Source organism: Gigantopelta aegis, chromosome 12 (genome assembly GCF_016097555.1).
Source record: "Gigantopelta aegis isolate Gae_Host chromosome 12, Gae_host_genome, whole genome shotgun sequence".
NCBI classification, from domain to species: domain Eukaryota; kingdom Metazoa; phylum Mollusca; class Gastropoda; order Neomphalida; family Peltospiridae; genus Gigantopelta; species Gigantopelta aegis.
Genome location: NC_054710.1, coordinates 24,729,142 through 24,746,292, shown reverse-complemented (window position 1 = coordinate 24,746,292; position 17,151 = coordinate 24,729,142). Strand labels below are relative to the sequence as shown.

General features: G+C 37.3%; 1 protein-coding gene across 3 annotated transcripts in view; it reads left to right on the top strand.

Moving 5' to 3' along the window:
- The window catches only part of LOC121386897 (BTB/POZ domain-containing protein 6-like), a 104,292-nt gene extending 88,593 nt beyond the window's left edge, over nucleotides 1-15,699 (top strand). For all 3 annotated transcript variants that reach the window (XM_041517937.1, XM_041517938.1, XM_041517936.1), the window contains 3 exons: nucleotides 1-842; nucleotides 8,838-9,123; nucleotides 15,513-15,699. The exon at nucleotides 1-842 is cut by the window's left edge and continues 228 nt beyond it. In XM_041517937.1, coding sequence (XP_041373871.1) covers nucleotides 1-842; nucleotides 8,838-9,123; nucleotides 15,513-15,681 — 1,297 coding nt within the window. In that variant the 3' untranslated portion in view covers nucleotides 15,682-15,699. The remainder of the gene's footprint in view (nucleotides 843-8,837; nucleotides 9,124-15,512) is intronic.
- The last annotated feature ends 1,452 nt before the right edge of the window (nucleotides 15,700-17,151 follow it).

The following is a 17,151-nucleotide window of genomic DNA, read 5'->3' as shown; positions in this document are numbered from 1 at the left end:
TTTAAAATCTGATAGTTTCTGTGACCTCTGTCTCGACTGTTTTGTGAAGGTCATAGAGGCTGATCAACTAAACGCCAGCGAGGAATCAGTTTTTGAAGCTGTCATCGTCTGGAGCGAGGCAGAGTGCAGACGGCAAGGACGGGAGATAACTCCAGAGAACCGACGTGGTGTTCTTGGTGAGAGTGTGTATGAAATTCGATATTCTACACTTGACCCAAAATATTTTGATGAGAAAGTTTCCCATACATGTATGTTGACAAAAGATGAACAAATAAAGATCATGAGATCTTTTTTATTTCGGAACAAAGATATTTCACCATTTAAATCTAAACACAGGGTCGGTAAAAAGGAGACAGCCACTTCGATTCAACGATTTGATAACACGGACTATAAGTCTATGCCACCTTCAGTTGTTAATAATGAAGGAATAGTATTCAGTCTGAATACCAACGCAGCACTACGAGGATTCCAAGTGTTTGGGTATTTGGTCCAATCGTTTTCTGTTCCCATGGCATGTAAGTTGACAGCTTCTATGTGTGAGACTTCAACAGATCAATTAGTGTCTGGTTCGTCAATATCAAAGGACATTTTGACACGTGGCGTTACTGTTGATGTATACTTCCCAAGTCCAATCCAGCTGGTTCAAGATAAAAAGTACAATTTGACTGTCAGAATTGAAATATCATCTGAGGTTCGAAACGTACATACATATGTTGAATATGGATACCAACAACAAACTCCGCTAATAACCCTGTTTACTGGTAAAGGAGGAACATCAGTTGTGAGTCATGGATCATTTACCTGTTCGTTCTATGAGTACAAACAGTGCAGTCATCTTCAAGGTAAAAATACGACTACGGTTACAACTGGGCAGATACCATGTTTAAAGTTCTTGTTGTAACAGCCGTTAAGCCTATTGACACAGGACAGATATCATGTTTAAACTTCTTGTTGTAACAACCATGGAGCCAGTTGATACCGGACAGGTACCAGATTTCAAGTTCTTGCTGTAACAACACTGGAAGCTATTGAAACTGGACAGGTGTAAGTTTAAAGTTCTTTCTGTTTCAGCACTGGAGCCTATTGAAACCGGACAGATACCATGTTTAAAGTTCTTGCTGTAACACTACTGGAGCCTATTAAAACCGGACATATATAGGTCTAAGGTTCTTGCTGTATCGGCCCTGGAGCCTATTGAAAGTGGACAGATATCATGTTTAAAGTTCTTACTGTAACGGCCCTGGAGCCTATTAAAAGTGCACATATATCATGTTTAAAGTCCATGTTGTAACGGCCCAGGAGCCTATTGAAACTGGACAAATACTAGGTTTAAAGTTCTTGCTGTAACAATCCTGGAGCCTGTTGAAACTGGACAGATACTAGGTACGGCTCGGGAGCCTATTGAAACTGGACAGATACTAGGTACAGCTCGAGAGCCTATTGAAACTAGACAGATACTAGGCACAGTCCAGGAGAATATTGAAACTAGACAGATACTAGGTACAGCTCAGGAGCCTATTGAAACTGGGCAGATATTAGGTTTAAAGTTATTGCTGTAACAGCACTGGAGCCTATTGAAACTGGACAGGTATCAGGTATAAAGTTATTGCTGTAACAGCATTGGGACCTTTTTCAAAAACAATTTGAAACTTAAGTTTACATGTAAAACTTACACCTATCGCACGACTACTTCCAGGTGTACGTTTACTCAATAACATTTTCACGATGTCGGTCGTAACAATAATAGTAACGTATTGTGAACGTCATTCTACGATTTTTTCGTTTAGCAGCAAGAACACGCAAAGAGTGGAACTCTGTTAACGGCAATAACACAAAGAGTGCAAATTGCTAGCAGTATTGAAACATAAACAATGAATGTTTGTTAGCAGCAATAACTCATAAAGTGTGGAAATCTGTTAGCAGCAATAACTCATAAATAGTGGAAATCTGTTATCAGCAATAACTCATAAAGTGTGGAAATCTGTTAGCAGCAATAACTCATAAAGTGTGGAAATCTGTTAGCAGCAATAACTCATAAATAATGGAAAGCTGTTAGCAGCTATAACACATAAAGAGTGGAAATCTGTTTTATACGTCCATCTATGGGTCGGATTATGGTATGGCATTGTCCATCTGTCTGTACGTCTGTCGCTTCACTTTTTCTTGTCCGGACCATATCTTGCATACAGATGCATACAGGACCACCAAACCTCACATATGGGAACAACTTGGGATGGTGGTGTGTCGCGTACTATTAATAGGTCTTTGTGACCCATATTTCACGGTCTACTGCACATAACAGCAATCCATTGTCCAGATCATAGCTTGCATACGGATTCATACAGGACCATTAAACTTCGCATGTAGGAACAACATGGTATGGTGGTGTGCCGCGTACTATTACTAGGCCTTTGTGACCTACATTTCACGGTCTACAGCACATAATAGCAATTCCTTGTCCAGATCATAGCTTGCATACAGATGCACACAGAACCATTAAACCTCACAAGCAGGAACAACTTGGGATAGCGGTGTGTCGTGTGCTATTACTAGGTCACTGCAACCTACTTTTTACGGTCTACTGCACATAACAGTAAATCCTTGTCAGGACCATATTTTGCATACAGATGCAGGCAAGACCATCAAACCTCACGTAGGAACAACTTGGGATGGTGGTGTGTTGCATACTATTACTAGGTCACTGTGACCTATTTTTCATGGTCAACTGCACATAACAGTAAATTATTGTCCAGACTATATTATGCATGCAGATGCACACAGGACCATATTCTTCGCATATAAGAACAACTTGGGATGGCGATGTGGTGTGCTATTACTAGGTCGCTGTGACCTACTTTTCACGGTCTAATGCACATAACAGTAAATCCATGTCCAGCTCATATCTTGCATACAGATGCATACAGGACCACGACGCCACATGTTGGAACAATTTGGCATGGTGGTTGGCCCAAAACAAACTGTTCATCGATCACATTGCAATTTCACATAATTGCGATTGAATCAGACAGGTAACATATTTATTAATGTAGATATGATTTTCCATCAAACTCCTGATGGACGTATTCTGTACATCACCAGCACTCGTGTTCACTCTTGTAAAAAGTATGGTATACCGTATATGAGCAACTCTCGTACTTATACTTATAACAGCAAAACGTTATTTACTGTCGTCGCCAGAGATCAAATTACGGGAGACGAGCCATCGTCTGTTGAATTGGGAAGGCTATACTGGTTAGCTAGTAACTTCTAAATCTCGTTGAGTTCACGTTAATCCGCGATGCAGTGAATATCGTGTGTCTAGTATCCCTTCCTGAGCTGACTATTCCTTCTCGAACTGCATTCCATATGACACTTTAGTATTAATTTTAGTAATTTTAAAAGCGCACGTAAATCTGATAGGTAACGATTACGGAGACGAGCTGTAGTCTGTTTGTTAAGATTATCTCAAGGTCACAGACTCTTGTTTCACTATATTATTATTTTAATCCGCATGTGTTACATATTTGTAGATTAACCAAACTTGGTGTCTATTTTTACAATTTGAAACTAGAGTGCGACTTTAGCTAGTTAGAATGCAACAATCATTAAAGCTTATTATTTAACATTAAGCTGCGATCCCTGGTTAGGGGCCGTTCCAATATTACATAACGCTATTTTTATCAGAATTAGACAATCTCTCTTTTCTCCCTGTAGCGCTCCGTAACGCAAGACTATACAATCCCCAAAATATAACATACCGCTCGGAGACACGCCCGCCCTCTCCCATTCATAAACAAGTCATGCGATGGGTTTAATATAGCTTTAACGTACTGTTTTGCGATTTGTGAACTACCTATGTCAAACATTCTCGCCGTGACAGATCGTTTATGAAAAAAGAGAAGATTTTAGTAATTAAAAAAAGTGCTTTACTTAACACCGTCAAATATCATATCTTGAGGGCGAAAGTGTTTTATTCACAATACATAGTCGATACTCGTTAGATAATATATGTTGTTGGTATTTTAGGATATTTTATGTTGTAGTTTCAAAGTTTTGTAAATATACTAAAGTAGACTGTCTTGCATGTTTTTACTTTCTAGTTGATTGAGTTTTAATGTCAACAATTGAAATACAACAATATTTCGTATGGAAGGTGGGGAATGATGGATTGTAAACTTACTATTAAAACATTAAACATCCAAGTCGTAGAAAGAGTCCGCCATTCCAATGAAAATAGCCGAACATAGCGTATTTAGGCGAGTGCAGTGAAAGAAAATAGAGTCGAATATGTGCCAAGCAGAACTGGTTCATCTATTCCAAATGTATAAATAGTAAATATACAGAACTTCACGTACGTTTTCGCTTCCTATTTATTGCACCAGTTTATTTTGCGCAATAATATATATATCGAGACCGCGTCGAGTGGTATGTTCTTTCGCAAAGTAAACGAGTGCAATAAATAGGAAGCGAAAACAACGTATGTAAAGTTCTGTATTTATTATATACCTTCTTTTGTGTTCTTTTAAAAACGTTTTTTAATAATAACATCATAACAACACTTAGTTAATTATATAATCAAAACACGTTTCATGATTTACTTAACGTTAAGAATCATACTCTGTGGAAGCCTTGTATAATGTTTCAAATATGATATGACGTCATGTGTAAATCATATATGACGTCAATAAATAAAATGCGATAACTACCATAAACAAGAAAAAGGGAATTTCCCATTTAAAAGTCCCGATCCATATCGCACATATGGCTTTGTCACTACAGTACAATTGAATAGGTATGTAATAAAACATATTTTAAAGAAGGTAACTTTAAAATATGGACTAAAACATTAACAGATCTTCACCTTTAGCGAACAAAAATGTGCCAAGTAGAACTGGTTGATCTGTTCCAAATGCTTAAATAAAAAGAAATATTCTAGAAACGGCTGCTTTAAAAGATGGACTATCATATTAATTCAGATGCTCGCCTTTAATCTTTTGATTAGTAAATAAACTAAACTTGATCAAGAGAATTGAAGGAAATTTGTTTGATCAGTTTGGGTTTGATAATAAATAGTGGTTGACAATAACTGTATATAGATATAATAATGTGTTCACAATGGATACATACTACAGCTTTTGTTGGTCTACATAGTGTTACTATTACATATATATTTTATTATTTACGGATAGACTTCTAACATTAATATACTAGCTTGTAAAATAAAGATTATAAAAGGAAAGAAACTTTTTATTATTATTTATTATTACTTAATACTATTAGATTAATGATTCCTGAGAGAGAGAGAGAGAGAGAGAGAGAGAGAGAGAGAGAGAGAGAGAGAGAGAGAGAGAGAGAGAGAGAGAGAGAGAGAGAGAGAGAGAGAATGGGGGTTCTTAGTTTAGCTATACCATAACAGTGCATTTATTTGTTCATCATCGGCTCTTGGATGTGAGACCTTTGGTAATTCTGACATAATACATTCCAGTTAATAGCTATGGATCTTTTGTATTCACTTTTCCACAGACATGACGGAACATACCACGACATTTGATATACCAGTCGTGGGGAACTGGTTGGGATGTGGAACAAATTAAATAGAGTCCACTGAGGAGGTTCAACCCCGCGATCAAAGCGCATACAGTTAGTGAATATGTACAAGTCCGAAATATATATATATATATATATATATATATATATATATATATATATATATATATATATATACTAGACCAATAAGTCTGTGTGCTCTAATTGAAACAGAAGAAAGTCTAACGTTTTCATTACTGTCATGTCAGGACCGTTCGTCTTTAATGCTTAGTGACAGGGAAGTGGGTTTAGTGGTCGTCAACATATCCACTTAACACTGGAATCCTACTGAAGGTGGGGCCTTTTCCCGTACACGAATTCAGTACCTACCAGATGTCAATTCAGAGCTGTTAGTCGTTAATGGTTAGTGACAGAGAAGTCGGTGTAGTGCTCGTCAGCATATCCACTGGACCATGGAAGCCTACTCAAGGTGGGAGCCCCTACCTGGATACGAACTCGACACCTACCAGCCTTACGGTAAATGGCTGAGCTACAACTCCAATGAGTGCGGTTCATTGGATAACTCATAAACACATTATCACTAAGGGAAATAACCGCGAAACGTGTTTCAGCATATTATTCTAGAGGTTATTTCTCTCTACTGCATAATTCCAAACAACTGATAAAAAGTAAAAAGTAGGCCATACTCCGGTGTCGACAATAATTATAGCTGATAGTGTCATTCACAATTAATGGGCTGTAAACTTTCACAATGTGTTGCCTAGCAAAGTGGGTTGGTAGTTCAGCTGGAGCGTGTTTGTAGGGGCGTGGGAGGTTAAGTGGGGGTTTTAGGTCTCAAAAACTTCGTTATTTTGTATGATTGTGTGTGTGCGTGTGTATCCCTCTCTTCTCCCTCTCTTACCTATGCACCTATCTACATATTTCACTGAATGCACAGTATGTTCACCTGTGTGTGTATGTGTGTGTGAGAGAGAGAGAAAGAGAGAGAGAGAGAGAGAGAGAGAGAGAGAGAGAGAGAGAGAGAGAGAGAGAGAGAGAGAGAGAGAGAGAGAGAGAGATAATGTGTGTATGTGTGTGGCGTTTAGTTATTGTTGTTTTTGTTTTGATTTATGATTTCTTTTAATTATTATTATTATTATTATTATTTATTTATTTATTTATTTTTATTTTGTTGCCGTCAAACTGATTCCTTTCTATATCAGTTTGTTTTAGTGCTTACATGTAGATCCTCTTCAAGGACGCTCTCCTGGACGCAAACATCAGCTATCTGAGCTGTATTCCAGGTCGAAGGTTAACGATTAACTGGTGGTGGATACGAAGAGATAATTTGGTGTAGTGGTCATGCAACACACCACCGAGACGGTAAAACTCGCCCTGCCTCGAGGGTGATACCAGGTTACGAACCCAGTATCTGTCAGCCACCAAGGTTCTTCTACTTGCCATTCTGAAAAGAGAGGGCGTAGAGGAAAAGAAATGGGAGGTTTTTTTTGGTGTTTTTAAAAGATTGTGTTGCGCCGTGACGTAACATGTAAGATAACTCTGTGTGGAAGGAAGGACATATTTTATTTATCGACACACTCAACACATTTCATTTACGGTTATATGGCGTCGGACATATGGTTAACAAACATTAGAACACAGTAGGACACACATTGCATACACAGACACTGATATTGTAAACAAGAAAATGTATATAATGTTTTATGTTAGTCGCCAAAGACGATATCATCTTACAATGATTTAAAGCACTTTTAATTAAACATTCATTAAATATCGTGCATATCACATGACCCCGCCCATCCCCCAACCCTGCACTTATTATATTATCTTACAGGTAGGTTAAATGTGAGTTGCCTCACTTTTTTTGTCTGTACTGTCTGGGTGTGTTGATGTGCTGCTCATATCAGGTTTATTAGAAAATGTTAACATCATCGGCGATAGGGGCTAAAGTGTGTTTTGTTTAACGACACCACTAGAGCACATTGATTAATTAATGATCGGCTACTCGAAGTTAAACATTTGGTAATTCTGACGCGTAGTCATCAGAGGAAACCTGCTACATGTTTTATAATGCAGCAAGGAATCTTTTATATACACTTTCCCACAGACAGGAAAGCACATGTCACGGCCTTTGTCCAGTCATAGTGCACTGGTTGAAACGAGAAAAAACCCCAATCAGCTGAATGGATCCACCGAGGTGGTTTGATCCTGGGACGAAAGCACCTCAAGCGACCGCTCAACCGACTAAGTTCAATTCCGCCCCCGGCGATAGAAATGTATTAACATAATTTTATTTATTTAACTCTAAGGGAAATAATTTCAAATAGCTATCAGCGAAGGTATGTGTCTCCCCCGACAGTAGGTCATACTGTAAAGACCTAATCTCGTTCACAGAGTAAACAGAAAGTACACACAGTGACCTGGTTTTCCTGGAAACGCAAACACGATACCAGAAAGTAGTTCAGAGTCCAGGCAGACATTTTGAAGGTGAATCACTCGAACGTAAGTTCATATTTTAATATGTGATCGGGTATCTATGTATATATGTATGTATGTATGTATGTATGCTAGCCCGAGTTCTCTGCCGTTCGAGAGCTAGACGGACATTAGCTCCAGTCACCTCTAGCCCTCCCCTTATTGCTATGCTTTAATATGGTGACTCAACCTAGACGGTGTTGATCGATCAAATGTCCGTCTAGCTATCGCACCACAGAGTACTGATACTAGGGATAATACGTAAACCGAACTATGTATGCATGTATACATGTATATGTGTAGATGTATATATGTTTGTGTGAATACAAGCGTGCGTCCGGGGGGAGGTAGAAAATGTGGTTCTTTCTACGCCCGGATATCTTTACATACCCTATATATAGCCTGTATTCAAAACTTGTGACACCATGTTTCAACCGTTTCTCAACCGAAATAGTGCAACAAATAGACACACAAACCAAAAATGTATAACCTACCGTACTCACAAACTCCCTGTAGCATCATAAATCTTCAATGACAGCCTTGATATATTTGCTAAGTAGAGGGAAGCCGTGTACCTCAAGAAATGACTTAATATGCCTCTAGCACTATGTGCGTGCACGTGTGTGCGGTTGTTACGGGAGCGGGGGGGTTCGTTTTTTTATTTATTTTTTTATTCGGGCGTAAGCGAGGCTCCCCCCCCCCCCCCCAACACACACACGAATGGGAGCCTGTACGCTTATGCATATCAGTGTAACCGAGATTGTAACACGATTTAAACGGAATTGAATCATAGTCTGGGTTTTTTTATTTCTCAGTAAAAATGGCAACCAAAGAATCCGAATCTGAAGTCCAGTCTGGATTTGTTAACAACTGGCAAAATGGAAAGTCAGTCAGAGAAAGCCTGAGATATTCACTGGAGGAAAAGATCCTGTGCGACGTCACCTTCATAGTGGGAGAAAACCGGAAGCGGATACAGGCTCACAGGTTGATACTCAGTCTGCGTAGCTGTGTCTTCATGGCGATGCTGACCGGACCTCTGGCGGAGCAGGATGACATTGAAATCCCGGATATCGATTCTGATGGTTTTGATCAACTTTTAAGGTAAGGAAAACATCTTTATAAGACATTAATAATATTATTATTATTAATAATAAAAAATAATAATAATTAAACAAAAACAAAACAAATTGCACAGGTGTGGTGCATCTTAAGTTTGCATCCTTTGGTGAAACAATTCCTCACTACTTCCAACGTTTGCTTCGCTTCTGATATCTAAGTCACTACGATTTCCTGTGGAATTGTACGATTTTATTAGGGTTATTACGGTTGTGTGAGGAGTATACCTACCTATGACCGGTAGCACGGCAAGTCGCATCATGTGCATATTTTCGGTATCTATGATAATCCTACAATAATAATTATTTTCACATGTGGTTGACGTAATCAGGATTGACGGACATTTAATCCTAGGACAAGATAACTGTCGACAAAAACACGAAGTACACGTTATTACATCATTCAGTTCATATTATTCACGCATAATGTTTCTTTTATATGTTGGCTTTGAACTCATGAGCCCATAAACATTGGTGAAAGGCATATTTAGTTGTAAAAAAATATTTATATTTAAGACAAGTGGAGTTGTTGGTTTTTGATGTTCATATATATATAATTCCAATCTCTAAAAATCCCTTTATTATAAACCCTTGGATTGGTCAAATTCGTATCACGTGATGATAAAAACTGGCATTCATAGCACCATGAATCTCAGTTTAGCACTATTTTTGGCTATATAGCCGGAACTACTTTATGAATTATGTCAACAAAGGAATCCCCGAGGAATTTCCTTGAGATTCTATTTTTAGACATCAAACAGTAATCGTCAGCTGTCAAACTTCTAAAAATCTTCACATATAAATTATACCATACAAAATAGGTCGCTTCAGACATTTTTATTAAAGGTTAAAAGTTATTGAAATTACTTACGTTATATGTTTATAGTGAATTCAAAATCCCACAGCTAAAAATATATTTTGACGATCAAAAAAAGTGTATAATTCCAATGGAATTTGGTATTTTACAAAAGCTATTTCAAAAAAAACATTCTGTCAGTTCATGCCAACCATTAGCAGTAACGCGCATTCAACGGCATTGTAGTATGACGTACACAACACATAGTTTCTAAGTTTGCGCGCCACTGCGATCCAATCTTTAAACGACTCGGGTTTTGAAACTAGCATATCATGTACATGTCGGGACACAGAAATGAAGCTTCAATTCGAAGCTACAACAGAGAATGTTCCACTTTCCAAAAACGAAACATGAGCATGGCACTGTCAAATCTCACGAATACTTGTGTCGCACCACTTGAAGTCACACATGCCAAAACCATCCTCTGTTCCCACTTCCACAATTACAAGGCCAGTAAACACAGAAACTCGCGACACACCTGTTTCATCCATTTCCGGAAACATTGAAACCACATTCTCCATGTCAAATCTATCAACACATGGAATTTTCACGCACTCAAAATTTTATAACTGTAATTTCAACGTCGTAATTGTTAAATCTGGACAGTAATAAAAAAATGGCGCCCATCCACAGTTCGTAGTTAAATATTCATACACCAACCGCTTCACATATAAATTATACCATACAAAATAGGTCACTTCAGACATTTTTATTACAGGTTAAAAGTTATTAAAATTACTTACGTTATATGTTTCTAGTGAATTCAAAATGTTTCTAGTTTAATGAAAAAATTAATATGAATTGTATTAATGATTGTAACATTGTCATTCTCTCATTCGGCTATTGACGGAAAAAGCCGAACCACCATAGGGATTCCGCTAATGTTGAGTATGAATTTCGTGTTAATAAAATAGTAAATAGTTGGAAAATAGAGTTCACTTTTTATTTTAAAGAGCTTTACATTAATGACATGGTTATGTGTTTGGAATTATAAGAATTGAACGTGAAATGTTTTGCGTTTTATGCTAGTTCATGTTCACGTTCAATTCTTAAATATATATATATATATATACTCGCGGAAAAAAAGTTCCTGTGCACCAAATAATTGCACATAGAATATACTTTACTTGAAATCTGGTCATAAAACCTTTTCAGTAAATGAACGTGTAACCACTCCCGTCGATATTCCTGCGGTGTCCTGTCAATTGCATGAACTATTCATGCTTTGTGACCACAAGTTGCATTACTAGCATTCTTTGTCACGTGCTCCTGTTTGACGTCATTTTTCTTATTATTGGACTTTAAAACTATTGTATGGATTCTCGTCACTCAGAAAAACATGTTTGTTTGTATCTGATCGTCGTCAGTGTAATGCCACGCCTCCCAGAAAACGGACTCCTTCGAACGATGGGTATGATTGAGGTTAGAATGGCACACACGCTGTTGCTAGTAATTTTGGTATTCATTGGTGTTCATTAGAACACTATGCAATATCTGCGGAGATGTTCTCGACAGTTTAGGCGTACTAGGGATATTCTATGTTTAGGGAGTCGACACGTGACACCACGTCAGCAAATCGTCAGTATTAAGCGGGTACACATATGGAACCATTTGGAAATGATACTTTTAACATCCTAATGCATCTCTGAGTTAAGGCCAATCAGTGGAAGAACTGAACACAACCGATTAGGTGATAACAAAGTATGACCATGACCGTACATCAGTACGTTGTTCTGTTACATCTTTACCGACGGCTCACCAAACAATGTGTAAACAGTACTTCAGGTTCAGAAGGCAGGAGAGGATCACCGTACTTTTGACACATAAATAGTACATCTATGTAAGTCACAACATTTTAAATTTTTAAAAATATAAGTCCTACTGAAATTTTAATGATGCACAGGAACTTTTTTCCCATGAGTATATATATATATATATATATATATATATATATATATATATGTGTGTGTGTGTGTGTGTGTGTGTGTGTGTTTGTGTGTGTGTGTTACACACAGACACACACACACACACACACACACACACACACACACTTATTAAACAATTTATAGTGTTTATAATGAGCTGAGGTCATACTAAACCAGTTTCTAATAACATGGATAATTACATGACATATTCTCATGAATTGCGGAGTGAAAATAAACTAAATTTTCATTCAAATCCATATTTATGACACACCAGTGTAAGAGATTCGTCATGTCATAACACTCACTCAGTATCTAACTAGTGTAATATTGGCGTGACCTAAATCACTTGCTGATCTAATTCTTTCAAAAAATAACGTGTAGTAGGATTCGACATCTGCTTACTTCTGCGTTGCCGCTTCTTTACAGTTGGTTTGTAATAGATGAAATACTAAACTAGCTTGCCTGTCATACCATTTTTATGAAACTCATTAACAATGTTGGTATCTGACTCGCTTTCGCTCGTCAAATACCAAAACTATTCACTCATTTCATAACAAAAAATGGAATGACAGGCAAGCTCGTTTTGTATTATATACTTATATAGCCTTTTAACTCTAGGGAACGCATATTCTGGCCCAATGAGTTTCACAGTTTGGGGTACGGGTGCCCTCTGTCCATTCTCCTCCTACTTCCGGACACCTATGACACGGTCTTTATTTTAACACATTCTAATTTTTTTTTTTTTGCATTTGTTTGGCACCCAATAGCTGATGCATTTTTTAATTATTATTTTTTTGTGTGTGCTGTGGCATCGTTGAATATCTATTCTATTCTATTATATTGAACTATTTTTAAGATAGTCAAGAGTATAACGTTTTATGATAGTATTTCGGGCAACAAATATATAGCCAGTATATTAATTAGCATTCAATATAGAAACAGGAAACAATTAATAAACATACGGTTTAGCTTTTTCATATAATGTATCAAATATTTAAACAAGGGACGATATTTCATATTTTAGGTACCCGAAAGTCTGTTCACGTTAGTTTTACTCAAGTAACCGATTGTTCGTTGACGTGAATATAGTTCTAGTAACCGATGGGTTAGACCGACCTAATTGTAAAACACCTGAACTACGGTTCTATGCTACATTGGCGGTTCAAATGTATACACAAAAAAACTGATTTTAAATTTTACTTCTAATAGGGTGCTTTTAAATTTAGAAATTAATTGTCCACGTGATATTAAAGTTGCGTAACCGACACGCGAACAGAACAACGGTTCTCGTGAAATAGTGTGCCCTGTGATAACATTTCCGAGAAAATTCCAAATAACGTAATTGTAAATTATCCTCACTATGTATGATGTCATAACATGCATGTTAACAAAAGGGAACTATAAGCTTCGTCTCCGTCCATTTGTCTGTCTTTCTTTATGTCCGTCCGTCCGTCTGTCAAGTTTTTAAATATGTGTGTTTAATTCCCCGCGTTATGACGTCGATTTTTGCCAGGTTTTTCTTGCTATGACGTAAAACCTTATTTGGAGCCAAAAAGTCATCGCACATGAATTATAGCGTGCTTAGACCATTACCTATCTTTAATTTATCTCTAAAAGAAGTCCAGTTGTTCTGAATCAGTAGCATGACTTATTTGTCCGACCAAAGTCGAAGTCATAAAAATTGCCATAGCTATATGGAAAATGTAAAGAAAACTATTTAGGGTACCAAGACAAAGTCCTGGGGGGGGGGGGGGGGGGGGGCACCTTGTTCATTGAGGATGGACCAAGGCAGATGAGGAGGACGTAAAACAACTAGCTATACTCACCTTTTCTGTGCAATCCATGAAGCCGCCGCATCGACGTTTGAATACATTCTGGAAATTTGATTTGACCAGAGACCAATTTTTTTAAAATTAATTAATTAATCAATGAATTAAATAAGTAAGTATTTTTTGTTTATTTTATTTTATTTATTTATTTATTTTTATTTAGTTAGTTATTTATTTGTTAAAAAATGTCGGGGGGGGGGGGGGGGTGTGGGGCGGGAATCAACTAGACACGGGGTCAACGTTTCTGCTGGTGGACATTTACTCCCAGAGTACGTCATCCATCCTCGTGGCAATTTAAAAATTACTGGATATCCATACTCTATTTGTTACGTTAGTTTCGAACCGAATGTTTGACAGTAAGCAATGCGTGCAAATGTTTTTTTACACACCACATACAAATTATATTTACTAAAAACCAAAACAAAACAAAACAAAAACAAAAACATGCAATTGTCTATTTATTACACACATCCTTCCAAATATTTCGATTTTAAAAATAGTTTTCGCTTATCGTATCGAAAACTCTATGATATATTGCTTCTGGGTGAACGTTTGCGAAAAATATACTTGACCATGGACGTTTTAAAAAGAAATATGAATAACACATATTTAATGATACTGCTGTGAAAACATATCTGACAAAGCGAACGAAAACAAAACATGAATCGAACTCAAAGTTTTGGTTTAACTTACACTCAACGGCAGGACATTGCGTCTCCACTATTTGGCTTTGTAATCAACCAGGTTTACATTTTTACAGTCATTGCTCTCCATAGCCATATTTTTGTTTAATATGTACAATTGTTTAACAATTTTTTTTTATATATTTCAAATACGATCAGGTGCATTTATAATCATAAACTCAAAAACCCAAAACGATAAAGCGACACTAATTTATAAATAGTTCGTAATTAGTTGCAAGGATAATAATTGAATCATGAACTTGTTCACAAAATATGAGTATGCATTTTATATTTTCACTGTGACTTAAATACAGAGACAATATGACTTTTCACCGAATATCACCTTTATGGTTTCTACAGATCTATATATTTCATAGCAATGCATATAACAAATATTCCTAAATACCGATTAAGGACTGGCCTCGGTGGTGCCGTGGTTAAACCATGAGATATAAGGCTGGTATGTATTGGGTTCGCAGCCTGTTGCCGGCTCCCACCCAGAGAGACTTTTAGCGAATCAATGGATAGGTGTAAGGCCACTACACCCTCTTCTTTCTCACTAACCACTAACACCTAACGGACTGTCCTGAACAAACAGACAAGATAGCTGAATAGTGTGCCCAGGAAAAAAACACGAACATAATTTGATATAAAATGAAATGACTCGATTACGGTGATTCTGTTTGTAGAAGCCATTACGGCTGATTGGACTATCAAGTGACATGCGAATCGGTACAGTAGGTTTAAAACATGCCAAACGACAACTGGTGTTTTTATATGTGTATAGGATATTAATCGAGCTCCTGTTTCGTATTATGTTTATGTCCGACGTGAACAAAATATATATATATTGTCACGAGCTTTAGCTATACAAACATAAGAAATGGTAGAGAGTATAATATCATATTTATTACACGAAATTGTTCTTAATTTATATCACTCTACTCGTTTAATTGTTGTGTGGCGTCGATATGTTGCGTCCCACTTGGCGTTCTACTTGGACGTATCATTTTGATAAGTGCCAAGATATTTTAGCCATATCGGTCATGACTAAAATAATGTGTTTTTTGTTGTTTTTTTAGGTTCTTGTACACAGACGTCATATCCATTGATGGTAGAAATGTGATCAGTTTGCTGTATGCCTCTAAAAAGTATGACATTGTTGATATAGAAAATAAATGCCTGACGTATATTGAGTCGTCTATGTCGCCACATGAAGTCTGTTTTGTGATGGAACAGGCACACTTGTAAAATGAACAAGACTTGGTGCAGAAAGCTCTAGCATATATTTTGCAAAATGGCGATGCAGTTTTAAAATCTTCTAATTTCTGTGAACTTTGTCATGACTATTTTGAGAAAGTCATAGCAGCTGATCAACTAAAAGCCAGCGAAGAGTCCGTTTTGGAAGCTTCCATCGCCTGGAGCGAGGCAGAATGCAGACGGCAAGGAAGGGAGGTAACTCAAGAAAACAGACGCAGCGTTCTTGGTGATAGTGTGCATCTGATTCGGTATTCTAAAATTAACCCAGCTTATTTTGTGCAAAAAGTATCGCTATCAAATTTGTTGACAGAAGCTGAAGAAAACAAGATCTACAGATCTTTCATCATTCAAAACCAAGATGTTTCACCATTTAAATCAAATCATAGACTTGGTACACACAAAACAACAGTTGCAATTAACCGATTTGATAAAGCATGCTATGTGAAAGAACAGTGTTGGTATTACGATGACTGTTATGAAGGAATAACGTTTTGTTTGAACGCCAGCGCAGAACTACAAGGTTTTCAGTTGTATAGCTGCTTACAGTCTTCGGATCATTCTTCTGTGCCATATTCCGTCACAGCTTCTGTGTGTGATGCTTCAACGGATGACGTAATACCTGGCTCAGCAATAGAAAGGGACATTTCGTCCAGTAATATCATCTATGATGTATATTTTCCCAATCCCATCCAGCTTACTCGGGACAGAAAGTACAATCTGACTGTGGAATTGCACGAATTGCTTTTCTGTAATGGGGAAAACTGTCTCCAGAGTGCAGAAGGAAAACCAGTTGCAAGCCACGGATCGTTCACGTGTTCGTTCTATGACTATAAGAAATGCAAACATCTTGGAGCATACAATAGCAGTAGTGTTCTAACTGGACAGATACCGGGTTTAAAATTCTTGTTGTAATAATCCGGGTCAAAGGAGTTCAAGAAACAATTTGGTTCAGCAGTATTAGACACACTATGGCTCCTTAATATCATGGATAACCTGGTTTCTCAGTATCAGACACACTATGACTCCTTAATATCAGACATAACCGGTGTCTCAGTATCAGACACACCGTGGCTCCTTAATATCAGGAATAACCTGTTTTCTCAGTATCAGAGACAATATTGTTCCTGAATATCAGACACAAACTGGTTCCTCAATATCAGACACAATCTATTTCATCAGTATTGGACACAATCTGGTTCCTTAATATCAGGGAATAAACTGGTTTCTCAGTATCAGACAATAGTGTTCCTGAATGTCAGACACGAACTGGTTCCTCGAAGTTAGAAGCAATCTGGTTCATCAGTATCAGATAATCTGGTTCCTTAATGTCGGGGATAGCCTGGTACCTAAATACTGGAGACTATATCCCTCCTCAGAATCAGACACAAATTGGTTCCTCTATATCAGAGGCAATCTTGTTTGTCGGTATCATAGATAATCTGGTTCCTCGATATCAGAGGC